Genomic DNA, 15,146 nt, shown 5'->3' with positions numbered 1-15,146 from the left:
GGAAAACAGCTGTGCTGTCTGTAAATACATGAAAATAAACAAAATTGTAAAAAAAATATTGAAAAGATTCCGTCATATAGCGGATATCTGCCACCAGCGTTGCAGTTATTTTTGGGCAACAGACCTTCTGTTCTGGGCTGAGCAAGTCTGACCTCATCTTCCTCTCCTTTGCCACACTGTTTTTTTCCCGTTTCCAGCCACTTATTCGCACCGTTAAAGCATGAAGCAGCGGCAATCTGTTCTTCACTCTTTCTCTCTAGCATATTTAGCCTGCTAACTAGCTAGCGCTATCTCTCCTTGAGCATATTTAGCATGCTAACTAACTAGCTAGCGCTCTCTCTCTCTTCGCGCTCTCGAGCATATTTAGCCAGCTAACTAGTTCTCTCTCCCTCTCTCGCTTTCCCACTCTCTCTCTCAAGCATATTTAGACAGCTAAGTAGCTAGTTAGCGCTCACGGTCTTTCGAGCATATTTAGCGTGCTAACTATCTATCTAGCTCTCTCTGTCAAGCGTATTTAGTATGCTAACTAACTACGTAGATAGCACTCTCTCACTCTCTTTCTCACCACTGGCTTGGAGCTTGCTTTTCAAACAAAAGTTGGTATAAACACGGGCTGGAAAGATGTAGAAGAGTTTGTCGAAAGCAAAAAACAGTTAAATATGAAGAATATTGAAAAAAAATAAAGGAGTTTCTCCAGTGCATAGGCAAGACGAGAAAGATATTGACACGATGAATGCTGGCAGGAAAGGGCTGCATGTGTCAGTTGGCGCGCAAAACAGGGACAGACTGTTCCATTGGCGGCAGCAGTTCTGTTTCCCGTTCATCTCTCTCTGCTTTTCCACAAGTGCTACCAAGGTTCTTTGCGAACAGATTTGCAGAGAGATCGATTACATTTCAAGGTCCTTAACCCCACAAGCATGATGAGGAGAAAGCCAAGCTGGAGCAGCGAGGAACATATCGAGCAACGGAAGAGTTACCGTAGTGCATGGTGGCTCATTTATCGATTTCTTTTTTTTCCCCCTGAAAACATGTTTGCTGAGATGACTTTTGGATATTTGCAACTATTTCCCCTCACACGTCGACAGAAATTGCACAACCCAACGGAGGTTATGCATGCTCCTTTGCGATAGTTGCGTGCGGTCCTGCTTTGTTCGTTGTGGTTTTAGCACGGAGGGCCAAAAAGGCCATCATGCAACAAACAAAAAGGCCCTTGCATATCTTGCTCAAGCTCGTGGCAACGTAGAGTATTTAGAAAGAGTCTGTTAGCCTACGTAAGTGTTAGGTTCCTCTTCTGGACATTGGAAGATGTTTAATTTCATCAATTTTATATTTCAACATACGTGCACAAATAAAAAAACAGAAACTGTGAGAATCACGGGCTTCTATTTTTAGCTCCGCGTGCGCAAAGCCATTCAATTCGTCTCCGAAGTTGCATTTGCTCTTTGTGGGTTCTTTGTCAGTTTCATTCAGGTTTTTCGTTTCATAATCCAATTCTGTTTCTATTAAAAGGTGAAATGTATGGCGATTGTGATTGGTTTTGCACACTTTGCAGACTGCATTGGCGTACAAACACTTTTAGAGATTTGGACTTTTTGTCTACTTCCTGGAGGCAGATCCACTTCGTTATTGTCTGTCTGTATGAAGTGCTTTGGGTGTTTTATGACTATTTTGTATTGTTTTATCACTCGGGCCGGAACAGGCAACTACAGGAAAGACGCTGCAACCGTTTGAGGCAGAGATAAAGAAGTTTTCTTCCGTGCTGTTGAGCTGCAGTGTTTTTCCAAGTTTCAAGACAATGTATTGACAGCCAAATTGGAACACGGTCTCAAGCACAATAATTCATATTTAAGGCTAGCACAGTCCACAGTAACATGCAAACTATTACAAGGTGACAGCCAAACGGCAACATCGAAACAGTCTTCAAGCTGAACTGTTTCCATGCTCTTCAGTTGAATTCAACACATCCACCCACACAAAAATCACACTTTTGCTAGTCTGGTTCTCCTTTTTTGGTTAGCAGTCAGAAAGAGGATCTTCAGCCTTTTTTGACCTTTTTGTTTTTTTCTTGCAGGGTTTACCACGAATAACGTAGTGAACGGCGGGAGTGATAAAGGACAAAGACAGCGGGAGAAAAGCTAGTGAAATGAGAGCCAATTTGCTCTAATTCTCCTTGAGAGACAAAAGAGACGTTGTGGTTGTAATTTGTGAATGCGGAAGTGGCCCTGTGACGTCACGACGCCGTGAGGTAATTTGTCACCGGCCACTCGCCTGTGTTACAAGGTTAAACGTGGGAGTGGAATGGGGGGAGACTGATTAAAGTCTGTGCGGGTATGCGTGAGAGATGGAAATGCTCTTGTGAGTATTCGATTACGAAGAGTCTGAAATATGAGCATGACTATTTGGATGTCCATACGAATGAGGGGTGCTTCACGGAAACGGAGAGCCATTTGTCCCTCCCTCTTCCTTAAAACAGTAAAGCTGTGTTCGAATAGGAATGTGAACACTTTGTCTTTACGTCAGTATAATATGGATATGTAAACCCCCCCCCCCCCACTGCCCCATCCTTTTTAAGAGCACAATTGGTAATTTGTTATTTGGAAGCACGCATGCACGCGCACGTTCACATCAGCCGATGCGGTGACATTTTAATACAGATGCATGGAAGAATTCGGTCAGCTGTCAGGGGCATTTTTTGGCAAGAAATTCCAAGCTGGTTATTTTCACTTCTTAACGAGGGGCATGTTACGACCAAACTGCTCAAATGGCACAGCTGTGGGTACATGTTGAAACAAAAACACCAGAACTGTACGCTGGGCCTCTTATGAAGAATGTGCTGTGTGACCTTTTGACCTTGGGCTACTGTATTCCCTTTTTACCTTAGGTTTGCCTTCCAGAATCCACCCATCAGTCCTCTACCATTGTTACCATGATATCTTTATCCGACGCCTCCTGAGGAGCAGGCTCTGAGGCCTGATGGCAGGAGTTACTCTTTCTCACAAAGGTCAAAGGTCGACGTTGTGGTCTCAAGGGAGGCGGAGTTCTCAGAGGGGCGGAGCGGGAGTCTTCCAGGGTCCTTGGTAAGACCTTGCTGTACATTCCAAGCTGTTGAGGCTGGTTTGGGAGGAAGGCGGCATACCATAGAATGTTATGTATTTGACTAGAATGGCACTTGGTGTAGGGGGGACCTCCGCAGAGGTCCACCAAACTTGTGTCACACGTAATGTATGCTGAAAATGTATTCTTCATAATTCATATTGTTCGGATCATATCGGCGTAATGGGAGAATATGAAAAAACATGATCTACCTGACTGAATGCTCAAGTTTTAATTGAGCAAGTGAATGTAACAACGTGATTTTTTTTAGATTAAATTAACCTTTGTTAGTCTAACAATGGAGAAATTTACTGCTTTTTTAAAAACTTTCCAAAGAATAGAAAGAAACAACAGCAGTGCGGTTGAGTATTTTTCCGCCGTTCAAACTATTTGCATGTCCGTGGCGTTATCGGGCTCAGTGAGTCACACGGCCAACTGCTCTGCGCTTTCACGTCACCGCACGACTCAGTTGACGGAAAAAAAAAGATAGTCAAGTTCATAAGCATCCACTACGTGTGATTATTTCAATTGATTGAAGATGGATTTGAGGTTTGGCAGAAACTAATGATATAGCAATCATAAGGAAAAACAAAATTGTTTACTGAGCGAGTTGCTTGTTCTGTAGCCACAAAGGGACATATGTCTTCTTGTGCCGGTCCCAAGCCCGGATAAATACAGAGGGTTGTGTCAGGAAGGGCATCCGACGTAAAAGCTCGGCCAAACAAACATGCGGATCAAACCTCTAAAGATGGAGGACACTGATTTGCTGTGGCGACATCTTGAAGGGAAAAGCAGAAAGGAAAAGAAGAGGAGTTTACCTGATGGGGTTGACTGTTGGATGTGGCTACAGCGCTCCCTGGTGGTTGACGCTGGTATTTTTGAGTTGCAGGGGGCATGGTTGAAGCACTAAGGACGACAGATGATTTGTATCATGTTTGCGACACAGAGCTCGATCAGATTTATAGTATGTAGTTTGAGTCGCCATATTCAATATTTTCCCCCGACCCTAATGGGTAGTGCAGCTTGGTGACCAGGATGCTCCTGAGATGCTGGTAGAGGTTGCTGCTCAGGGAGCAGGGGCTCAACGCCTCCTTTTCTTTGATCTGGCCGAGGCAACCCTGACAAAAGGTAGAACATGACTCTTTCTGCCTCTGACGATTGGTTTTGGTCACAAGCAATTTCAGACGAGACAAAGTTGATTTTTACCGCAATGACCTGCATGGCCTCAGGGGGAGGCTCCCGCATCGGCTCAGAATATGTGTCAGGCATAAAGAGTTCCCTGCAGACGACTGGCTTTAGGAGCATGGCGAGTGATGGAGATGGGTGGAGGAAATAGAAAGAGCACAAGTCTGCGTTGCATGCAGAAAGAGACAAAAAAACACACGCGGGATGTTGGGCATGAACGCACGAGGCATATAGTGTACGGGGTTTCTGTTCAACAAAGAGCGTCAAAGTTATGCCTCGTCGATCATTGGTACAGTGAAAATAGTGTCGCGTTTGATTTCACTAATACAGAATCAAAGTCAAGTCGGATTTTATCTGTCGGATTTAAGTCCGACAACTAGTGAACCTCAAAATGGTTAAATAAGATGCACACCTGAATCTCCATCTGTCGGTCCCGTCTGCAGCAGCAAAACCTGTCCTTGGTCCTGAAAAAAAAGAAGGGAAACATTGTTATTTTTAAAAATTGATACAGTGGCTAATACAGTTCTTACGTTTGTATTTACCAGCAGTGTACGATTGAGAGCTTGAAACTTGTGCTGGTTGGTCTCGATCTCATCCCAGTTCAGACGCCAGCAGGCGGTCGGAATGACAACTAGCGGCAGGCCGTACAACACACTTTGACACACGCCGGCCTTGTAAAGGGCTCTACAGGAAAGCATACATATAGCGACACTTATCATTCTTGATGAGTTTCAAAAGATCAGAAATTATTTTGCGATTTGTCTTTGTAGTAGCGATTTCTTTGTTCAACCGATTGGCAACTGACACAATTGATGACACAAATGTATCACTTTTTTGAATTTGTTTTGTCCCATCTTGCCGAAACATGAATTGAGTTCTCAATTTTACTTGATTGCTCTCATTCTCCGGGGTATTTGAGAGACAGACATGACGTCACAGAGGCTTTCTGGCTTCTCAGAGTGTTTCAGTGGGAGGGACGCGGGGTTGATGACACGTTCCCGGATGTCACACTTAATGCACACTGGAAAAGTAGAAAAAAGTCACGGTCATGTCTCTGACAATGACAATTTTTTAGTTTTGTTTTACGTATTGGTGAGTAGGAGAGGTGGCGAACCTGGATCGGGACTCCCCCGCTGGCTTGGTAGGACAATGTGGATGTGTTCAGAGTCCACTCCATACTCTTGAAGCCAATTCTTAAACATTCCTTCCAGGGCAAACACACTGTTGTCCACCAAGTGCAGGTCCACCAGTACCAGATTACATGTATCTGTAAGAGAAAAGTAAAAGTCTGCTGTTGAGTTTATTTTCATTCAGAGTTTAGAAACCAGAACGAGCTTCCAATGTGACCACTAGATGGAGACATTCAATGCAAATATTTTTTTACAGCCGGTCATTTGTGTCTGTAAATTTCTCTTGCTGAGGACACAGAGAACTTAGTGAACTTCCTTCAAGTTGTCCCACTTAAAATTTCACGAGCCATCACAGATAAGAGCAAAATTTACTTCTAGATGTTGAGGGAAGTGTATGTAACATTAGCCCACTAGAAACTTTCGACTTCTCAAATTCAATAAAGAAATAAAAAAGATGGATGGGGGAATAACGGCGCCTCTCATTGCAATCATGAAGAAATGGGAGATGTGAAAAACTTGGGGGTTGATGAAGAAAACACAGTTCAAGTAAGTCGGTTGTCTCCATTAATGTTGGCCCTGGGGGAGGTGGGAAAGCAGAGACATTGAGCCAGAGAGTAACTGAGAGAGGGAGAGAAGAATTATGAGCGCAGGCGAGTAAATAATTGTAAATGTCAGCCAGAAAAGGCGGAGAGAGGCCTGGAGGAAAGCAAGATAGCAAAAGGGTACAGACGCTGGATAAAAGTAGAATCCTCTTCTGGGAAAGCTTCTGTGAGAGATCTACTTTTGCCAAAGCACTGACTCACGAGGAAGCTCAAATGTGCACGCTTTGTGACAACAAGATGAAGAATTATCTTGACATAGCAAAGTCCACAGTGTAGCGTCACCTCATTTGCATGCATGCTAACTGTAGGACATATACAATGGCCAGTGTATTTTTATTTTATTTTTTGCATGGTCTTGCAAACATGTTGACACCAAAAGCACACATCTCGTCCATCCGTGTGAACACTTGTATAACGCGGCCATGAATAGGCCATTGATGTTGTTGGGAGACCGGGGACAAATGCCACATTGATTGTCCGCCATGCAACATGGGTGCTCGATACACTTGCGGCAATGTGACCTCATTGCCTCGCAGGCACCATTGCTTTAAGGCGTGTGTTTAGAGAGAGACAGAGACTTGAAAAGGACGCTCAGACAAAAGGGAAAGACAAAAGCAGTGTGTGTTCACCAAAAAAGGAGGCGTGAGCATGAAAGACAACATGAGATAAGAGAATACGGCTGAGGTGTTACGATTCCACTTACATGAGAAGCATTGAAGGGGCAAGGGTGGGGGGGTGATAATGGGGAAAGAGAAGAGCAAGATTCAGTGTAAAAAATTGAAAGAAGGTTTACAAGTATGGAGTAGCGCACAACGCAAAAAGTAGACCGCAGGATGTCCACTTGCGGATGACATTTAAGTTGTGGAATGGGCATCTGGAGACTGCCATGAAGACACACCCACCAACTGTGCCGGGTTTGTAAAAAATATATCTTAAAGAGGATGACAATAATATTTATGCATGAAATTAATTGATTTCTACAATGATCGAGAACTCTCGAGTGTCAAGGGTTCGATGCAGGCTGATGTCATAATTATACAATACAATGCATATTCATTTATATAGCGCTTTAACAACAGCTGAAGCTGCAACAAAGCGCTTAACATGGATAGGTATCATATACAGGGAAAAAAACAGTCACAAAGTTAGTACAAAGCACCAAGGAGTGAAACCAACCAATTATGAATGAAAGAGACTTGCATCCGCCATGCACATTTGGAGTGCAGAGTGTAAAATCTATCTACCTGCGGCACAACTTGGACCTACTCTCTCTCATTTTGACATGATCAAAAGCCAAACCAGTCGTAATCTGCAACGCAAACACGCAAGACCATTATGATTTCTTTTGGATTTGTACCCTTGACTTTAAGGTCCACATTTCTGGGGAGTGTGCGGTGGACTCCTTGTGTGCGTCTACACTTGCGCATGTCCGTGGTCGGGCAGATGCAGGTGGGGTTTCCTCCAGAAAACCAAACTGCTTCCGAAACGGAGACGAAACAAAGTGCAACTGGAGGCCGCGCTGACGGAAGACGAACGAGCCCAGCGTAAAGTCAACGCATTAAAGCGAATACCTTAAGAAGTAATGACACTACCCTTCAATCTCAATTGGGAGTTGAGGATATGCCCGCAGGCACTTTTACGAATATTGTTGACTGCGTACAAAAGCAATCATTACGGCCAAACAAAAACAAACAATATAAGTGTTTGCGCTGATTGAGAAGACACACACTTAAAACCTGTCATGATCTGGTTGGCGACCAACGGGGGGCGCTGTCGGCCCCGCCTACACCTGCACAGGTGCTGGTCGTCCCGATCAGATTGGCGACCAGCGGGTAGCGACGTCAGCCCTGCCTGCAGCCTCGCAGGTGTTGGTCGTTTAATCATTGACACTTAAAAGGACACCCGGCACGACCATCCGGTGCCGGTTCATTGTTTGTTTGCTGCTTGTTTGCTGCATGCATTGTGTATGTGTTTGTTTAACCTTGGCGGACTTAAAGAGTTTGATGTTTCTCTTTATTTGGAAGTAGATTCGTTGTCAGATCTCCCAGTCAGGTGACGCGCAGAGCTTGATCGTGGCGTGGAGTTGAGCAAGTCGTGCCGTGATGTCCGTCCGACGCCCGGCTTGAGCCGGGCGTGAGTCTGAGATGATTCTGCCCCGTGGTTCGCCCCAATCTCTCTGTCCCGCGACAGCTCCTTTTATACAATTTGCAAGCGTGTGCTATGCGTCAGGGTGATACGCACATCAAGGAGATCAAGGAATTGAAAGACATGAAAGTGTTGAAAAGCGCACTTCAAAATCATACACAAGTGTGACGCAACAGACTTTTACTTTTGGTCTTCTTTTGCTACTTTGTATTTTTTCCATTCAGATGATTTTGATGTTTTACATTTTGTTCCTGCTGACTTTATTTTAATACAATTTGTCAAACAACCTCCCGCTCCCTCCTGCCTGCTTTTTGGGATCCGCACCCGCCATCACCACCTTGCAAACCGTGACAGAATGAACCGGCCAACCATCGGATCCCGCAGGTACATCGGACCCGTCTCATTTCCACCCTGTGCCTGGCAATGCTACGTCCACGTTAGCCCGAGCCTCGTCGAGTTTGAATTGCGTCACTCGACGAGCCGCAACGTCTACGTAAACGTCCGGCCGAGACCTCCTTCCAGGTGGCCGTCCAGGGTAACACTGGGTGACTGGCATTGCACGCCCACATCCAGCCACGCTGTCGTCGTGCATGACGAATTGAGTCTCATCCACGACGAGCCGTGCAACGTCCGCGTCAACGTCAGTCCGAGACCCCACTCACCGCTGGATCCCGGAGCGGCTCTGGACTGGTCTCGTTCCCCCGAAGCCGGGCAGTTCACGCCCACGTCGGCGTCCGGCCGAGACCTGGTCCCATACGGCCGTACGGGGTGCCATTCTGCGCCTGGCAGTTTGACGTCCACGCAGAGCCATGCGCCGTCGCGTGAACGTGCGCGAGGGATCGCACTCACGCCCACGACGATCCGTGCCGCGTCTTCATCCACCCCAGGCCGAGTCCCGTTCCCATCAGGCCGCCGCCCGTCGTATGCTGGAGAGGCAGCGGTTGCCCTCTCCACCGACCGTTCCCTGGCGAGTGGACCTTTTGGGAGACTGTTGGGACTTCTGGAAGCAGCCCCTTGAAGGGGGGGTACTGTCATGATCAGGTTGGCGACCAACGGGGGGCGCTGTCGGCCCCGCCTACACCTGCACAGGTGCTGGTCATCCCCATCAGATTGGCGACCAGCAAGTAGCGACGTCAGCCCTGCCTGCAGCCTCGCAGGTGCTGGTCGTTTAATCATTGACACTTAAAAGGACACCCGGCACGACCATCCGGTGCCGGTTCATTGTTTGTTTGCTGCTTGTTTGCTGCATGCATTGTGTATGTGTTTGTTTAACCTTGGCGGTCTTCTTTTGCTACTTTGTATTTTTTCCATTCAGATGATTTTGATGTTTTACATTTTGTTCCTGCTGACTTTATTTTAATACAATTTGTCAAACAACCTCCCGCTCCCTCCTGCCTGCTTTTTGGGATCCGCACCCGCCATCACCACCTTGCAAACCGTGACAAAACCTGCTTTCTATGCTGCTTCGCTGCGATACTGGTGACCGCCACAATGAGCTTTTAGTGGTTAACGGTGAGTCAGAAAATAGAAATTATTTGTGCAGCTGAAAGCATGATTGTGCTTCGTGCATTCATCCGTAAATATGTGTGTGTGTGTGTGTGTGTGTGTGGCGGGAGGGGTGGGGGGGGCTTGGTCTCAGTGCTTCCGAGGATCCACAAGAAGGAAACGTGGATAATATTGAAAAAAAGTGTGAGGCTTCGCTGAGCTGCTCTGAAAAGAACAGCCATAACTTTCATTTTATTTATTGGAAAAGTCATTATGTAATCTGATGTTACGTGTCTGCAACGAAATCATCGACTGCTGTTTATGAATTAATTGTCGTGATTACTATATGCAAGACATGACTGACAGGCGCCGGTATCACGCTGAACCGGAGCAGCAAGTTGTAGACTGCCGACGGCCTGAAATAGGGAAAGCTTTGGTGGTTCTCGTGAGACGATGGCCACGGTTTGGGTTAATGTGACATGAAATGTCGCCGATGTGGAGAAAGAAGATCAAACGGCAAATGGGGTAATACAGACGTCCCGCTACTCCTAGTGTAAAGAGAAATATGGAAGGAGGAAAGAGGCGGCGGCGGCATTTAAGTCACTGGGGAGGAGAGCAGGAAAGGAGTTGGGAGGGTAGCCCTCTCGTATAAGGCTTTGATGGTGTGAGCCCGAGGCCCTGTAGCAGACTATGATTAAAGAAAAAGTGAAAACAATGTGGTGTAATTACACCGGTTGGGGCCACACACGCACGCACGTACGCACACATAGACACACACACAGGCGTCATTTGGGACTACAGTTTTAGCGGTGGATGTCGTCTGTGTATCGCAAATGTAAATTGGAACGCGGGAGGATTGGCTTGATAAACTCAAAAAACCCACCTGATAACGTCATGTGGTGAACAAGTTAGTCATTTTTAGTGCCTGCTTTGTTATTTTTATTGTGATACTCTCTGGAATGACCTGCCACTGAAAATTTGGCACGCCCCCTCGGTGCCCATCTTTAAAACCCGTCTCAAAACTCACTTGTTCTCTTTGGCATTTGACTCAGCATGATTCCGACTTGATCTTGGTTTCACTTCCTTGGTGCTTTCTATTATCTTTGTGACTGATTTCCTTTATATGATAGCTGCCCATATTAAGCGCTTTGTTGCAGATTCAGCTGTTGTTATAGCAGGATATAAATCAATATGTATTGTATTGTATTGTATTATTTTTGGTCCAAAAACTGACACGATTACACCACGTTAACATCCCATCACCGATGAGTTGGATACGCTTCCTGTCTTGCTCGCTCAACTCTTCCGTTTGTTTGGTTGTGTCTCCATTCTCTCATGACCCATTTTTGTGTCTTCTCCCAAGAGTAGGGAATACGCACCAAGGCCCCACACGAACATTTGATCATTTTTTTCCCTAATTAAGGCTTGAGTCACCGTTGCATTGTTCTCGCATTGCGGAACACCAGCGCGCTGGTTTCCCACTAATGACTTTTGTGGCTGACGAGAGAAATTGGCACAGGTTCGACGGGGTGTGTGAGACAGACACAAATAAGAGGGTAAATGGGTCAGTCCTTCCCGACCGTGTGGAGGGATCAGGGTGAGAAAGTATGTGGAACGTGAGTGGGGAAGTCAAGTTGACTCAAGACAGAGATCGTAAATCGTCAACTTTCTCCCTCCTACCTGCGCGGCATGCTTGAGGGGGCTCTTGAGGAGGGAGTTCGTCTTGAGCCCACTCTACCTGAGTGGAGAGCTGCACCACCAGGAAACCATTGATTGGATCCAGGTCATCATCCTTGAGCACATTTTTCAAAAGGTAAACCATGACTTTTGCTGGACGGCTTGTCACTACGGTAATCTGAAAAAAAGTGAACATCCGCTTGAGTCTCTGGGGAGCTTTCTTCAGAATGTTTACAGCTGGTTTCCCTTAAAAAAAAGAGAAAAAAACCACTCTTTGAAACCGACATTGCACTTTGGGGACATGAGAAACAATAAAGCACTGTTAGGAAAAAATAGCAAACTGCAATTGTGATTTCAAGCTGAAAAAAGGACTTAATCTAGCATCAGTATGATCCATTTTCTCATATTTTGTGAGTGTCATATTTTGACACTCATATTTTGACGAACGCTGCTGAGGAAGGTCTGCAGCGGTCGTGAGACCGCTAATGTAGTGAGAGAATAGAATAAAAATCATGTTCTTCATGGTATTCTTCCGGTACAGCTAGTAAAACGATACTCTTCTCCTCTTCAGATGACAATTCCGAGATCATTATATGCTACAAGTGGGAGCAAAAGCCGGAGTTTGATGAGACATTCGATCACAAACCGATTGAACAACTCGACTGGGACTTTTCTGATGTCAATCAAACCAATCACTATAGCCAGATGGCTCAACGGCAGAGGAGACGGGCCCGTTTCCTGCACTGGAGTGTACATAAGCAACCTCGAGGCGAGTGTACAAAAGCTCGCACCTGCCTGGTTTTCCACACCCCTTTTAAATTCAACAATCCTTATATAATAATCCTGTTTGTTTTTATGACCCTGCCTCACCTCGACAGATATGTTTGTCTTGATGTCAACCCCACTGAATTTCCTGTATTGGTTAAATTGCCTTTGGCCATCCAGTACGGTCTGGCGCAGCATCTCGCCTACATTGGCTAGTTCTGTGGTGACGCCTTCGCTCGGGATCGCCCGCAGCGCCTCCACGCAGGAAAGCAACCTGGGTAGGTTACCCCGAACTCTCTGAAAAAGCCAAACAAATATATAAATATGAGAGAAGGCGAGGCAAGAATCGAAGTTTTGGATGATAGAATTGTCATGAGTATTACCACAAAAGGAAGCAGACATTCCGGCTGACTGCTGATGGAAAACACGCTGAGGAAGGGGAGCCTACAAGGTCCTTTCAGACTACATACCAGGGTCAGGAAGTTATCAAGAGCGTCACAGAGAACAGAGCGGGTCTCGGACCACCAGGGTGGTATTGCCTCGATGATCAAGACTCGGGCTGGTTGCCGTAGAAATGTAGTGTTGGAGAAACCGGAACTCTTATTGTGATCCATGTCACCTGAACACATGAAAACAAAAAATGTGTTTGTCGTGACTTCTGTGTTGACGGAACAAAAAGCTGAGGTGCGAATAAAAGGCAGTGACTGGACTGCCAGAAGGCAATGCAAACCAGTCATTCCAAAACATATTTTACGTATGTATAAAACAAACAAACCGCAGAGGCACAAAAAGAGCTCTGATACACTTGTGAACAAAACAGAATACAGCTCAGGCAGTCCTGTAGGGAGTTTTCATGTTCTCGTGAGTGCGTGGGTTTTCTCCAGGTACTCTGGTTACTCCCACATTCCCAAAACGCCAATGAAAAACACCATTTAGCATTGCAAACTAGCCCTTGTTATGAGTCTGGACGGTTGTTCGTCTCTGTGTTGCCTTACGATGCTTTCGGGGTGTATGTACCCTTCCCTATTGCCCAAAGAAAGGGTGGGATAGGCTCCAGCACACCCGCGACCCTTGTGAGGACAGGGGGATGAGAAAATGGATGGGTAGATTTGTGGCATCACACGTGCGCACTGCGGCGCGTTAACATATATGCCACAGTATTTCAGTGCCAAAATGTAACCGAATGTAACTATCATTAACGAACATGTTACTGCTACTCTCTAAAATCTCAACCAGGTGTTTCAACGTCATCGAATGAAATACTTTCAAATTAAATACACTGTTCTGGAGTATTTGCCAGAAACGATCTATTAACGCTGTGCGTGTTTTTGTGTTCTCATATTTCCTTTTTATCTCATACAGTATACGACGATAAGAGCTCAACAATGGTCAAATAGATTATTTGCATCATGGATGAAAGCTAACGTTCGCTAAAACGACTTCTCCCCAATGTTTCTAATTCTACAAAAACAATATTACGTTTTTCAACACACCGTTGGGACAACTGAATGGTAAACCGAAAAACATACGTTTAATTACCAAATTTAGCAGGTCAGTCAACGTTGCCAACTCGACCGACTAACGTCGAATCGTAATCGAACTCTCCACTAGGAGTGCCAAAATGTCGAGGGGCCAGGTATCACGGCATCATTATTAATAACATTAAATCGGAAGTTTCCTCAAAACCTTTAACTGATTCTCGAACTTTGCAAACGATACTAAACGAAATATAATTTAATATGAATAAGAAAGAATATGTCGAGAACAGTATTTGATGGGATCCCATGAGACTGACAGGAAGACAATTGGCAGCTTTTACATAGCATGGAACTGTGCGTAGTCCCGAAAGTAACAGAAAAATGCATTCGCTCGCCATCACTCAAACATTTATTTTATTGCATCTTTTTGTTTTGTGAGGGGAAGACTTTTTATGAGCCTTTATGTACCTCACATTTAATCTACAGGCTAAATCCATTTTTTTATTTAGAGTAAATTTCAAACTAACAGTTTCCATAATGCACCTGCAGCAGTGACGTGCAGTGAAGTTCATGGCTGGTGAGGCACTGACGTCATCACAGTCAGATTTACAAACATGAATTCTACAGAGTAGCTTATTCACCATTTGATTGGCAACAGTTAACGTGTGTTGTTTAAAATGTCATGGCCGCATTCTTTATATAAACTGTAGCATAGAAAAAAAGAATTTTAAAAAACTTTATTATCGTGTTACCTTTACTTATAAATGAAGTCCATGCGCCGCTCCTTCTGAAGCCGTCAATAACTTCTTTGCAGAAAAGTCTCTCTATTTCTTTCAATTTAGATATGTAATCCTCCTTTCTGAAAATAAGGCCAGGCAACACGAAAAAATGACTGGATAGTTGCACTTAACTTGCTAACTGTTTACTGTAGCTTGCTCTCACTAATTCTATTATTCTGCAGCCGAGGAGTCGCAAGAAGAATCTCTAATCAGCACCGCCCCCTTCATGAGGCAGGAGAACTGTGTGCCTCACCTATGCACAGTTTTAATAAAAATAAAATAAAAAACACAGTAGTACAGTGTTTATAATGTACAGTGACTGTACATTATATACACTAGCTAAACTGTAGAAATTTAGTTCATATACTAAAAAGTTTTTGAACACTTTAATAGCGATATGCAGAGGGACAGCAATGCGGTGTCACTGCAGAGCAAGCCAACGTAGTTCGCATAGTCATTGCGCAATCCGTGGTGAGGCTCAGCCGGCTGCTGCCTCACCGCTCGTCTCTACTTGGTATTTAAACGGTAAATGTGAAAATTCAGCGATTTTGAAAAAAAATCCAAAAATGGTGCAGCTAAATGGAAAAGAACTTTAAAGTACAAATCACTAAATAAATATAACTGTTTAATTTATTTTGTCATTTGATATTTATATGACAAGTGTCAAAGTCAAGGCCCGGGGGCCAAATATGGTCGGCCACATCATTTTATTCTGCCCGCGAAAGCAAATCGAGCATGTCAAGTGCCATGATCCTTGTTAAAGTCCAAACCAAAATTTCAATTTGTGTTGTGTAAACCACAATAACA

At 44.9% G+C, this 15,146-nt stretch overlaps 1 protein-coding gene across 1 annotated transcript; it reads right to left on the bottom strand.

Moving 5' to 3' along the window:
• Positions 1-2,242: 2,242 nt before the first annotated feature.
• On the bottom strand, positions 2,243-13,105 carry m1ap (meiosis 1 associated protein). Its single transcript, XM_088990624.1, has 11 exons — positions 12,466-13,105; positions 12,188-12,379; positions 11,321-11,495; positions 5,393-5,545; positions 5,167-5,299; positions 4,821-4,962; positions 4,691-4,742; positions 4,300-4,442; positions 4,099-4,211; positions 3,912-3,999; positions 2,243-3,111 (listed from the first exon to the last, which is right to left on the bottom strand). Exons 1-11 carry the CDS (start codon positions 12,817-12,819, stop codon positions 2,905-2,907), a joined length of 1,752 nt encoding a protein of 583 aa, XP_088846750.1. The 5' UTR covers positions 12,820-13,105; the 3' UTR covers positions 2,243-2,904.
• Positions 13,106-15,146: the final 2,041 nt, after the last annotated feature.

The sequence above is a fragment of the Hippocampus bargibanti genome, linkage group LG02, assembly GCF_051943395.1.
Source record: "Hippocampus bargibanti isolate YZ-2025 linkage group LG02, ASM5194339v1, whole genome shotgun sequence".
Classification (NCBI taxonomy): Eukaryota; Metazoa; Chordata; class Actinopteri; order Syngnathiformes; family Syngnathidae; genus Hippocampus; species Hippocampus bargibanti.
This window is presented reverse-complemented; position numbering and strand designations above follow the sequence as displayed.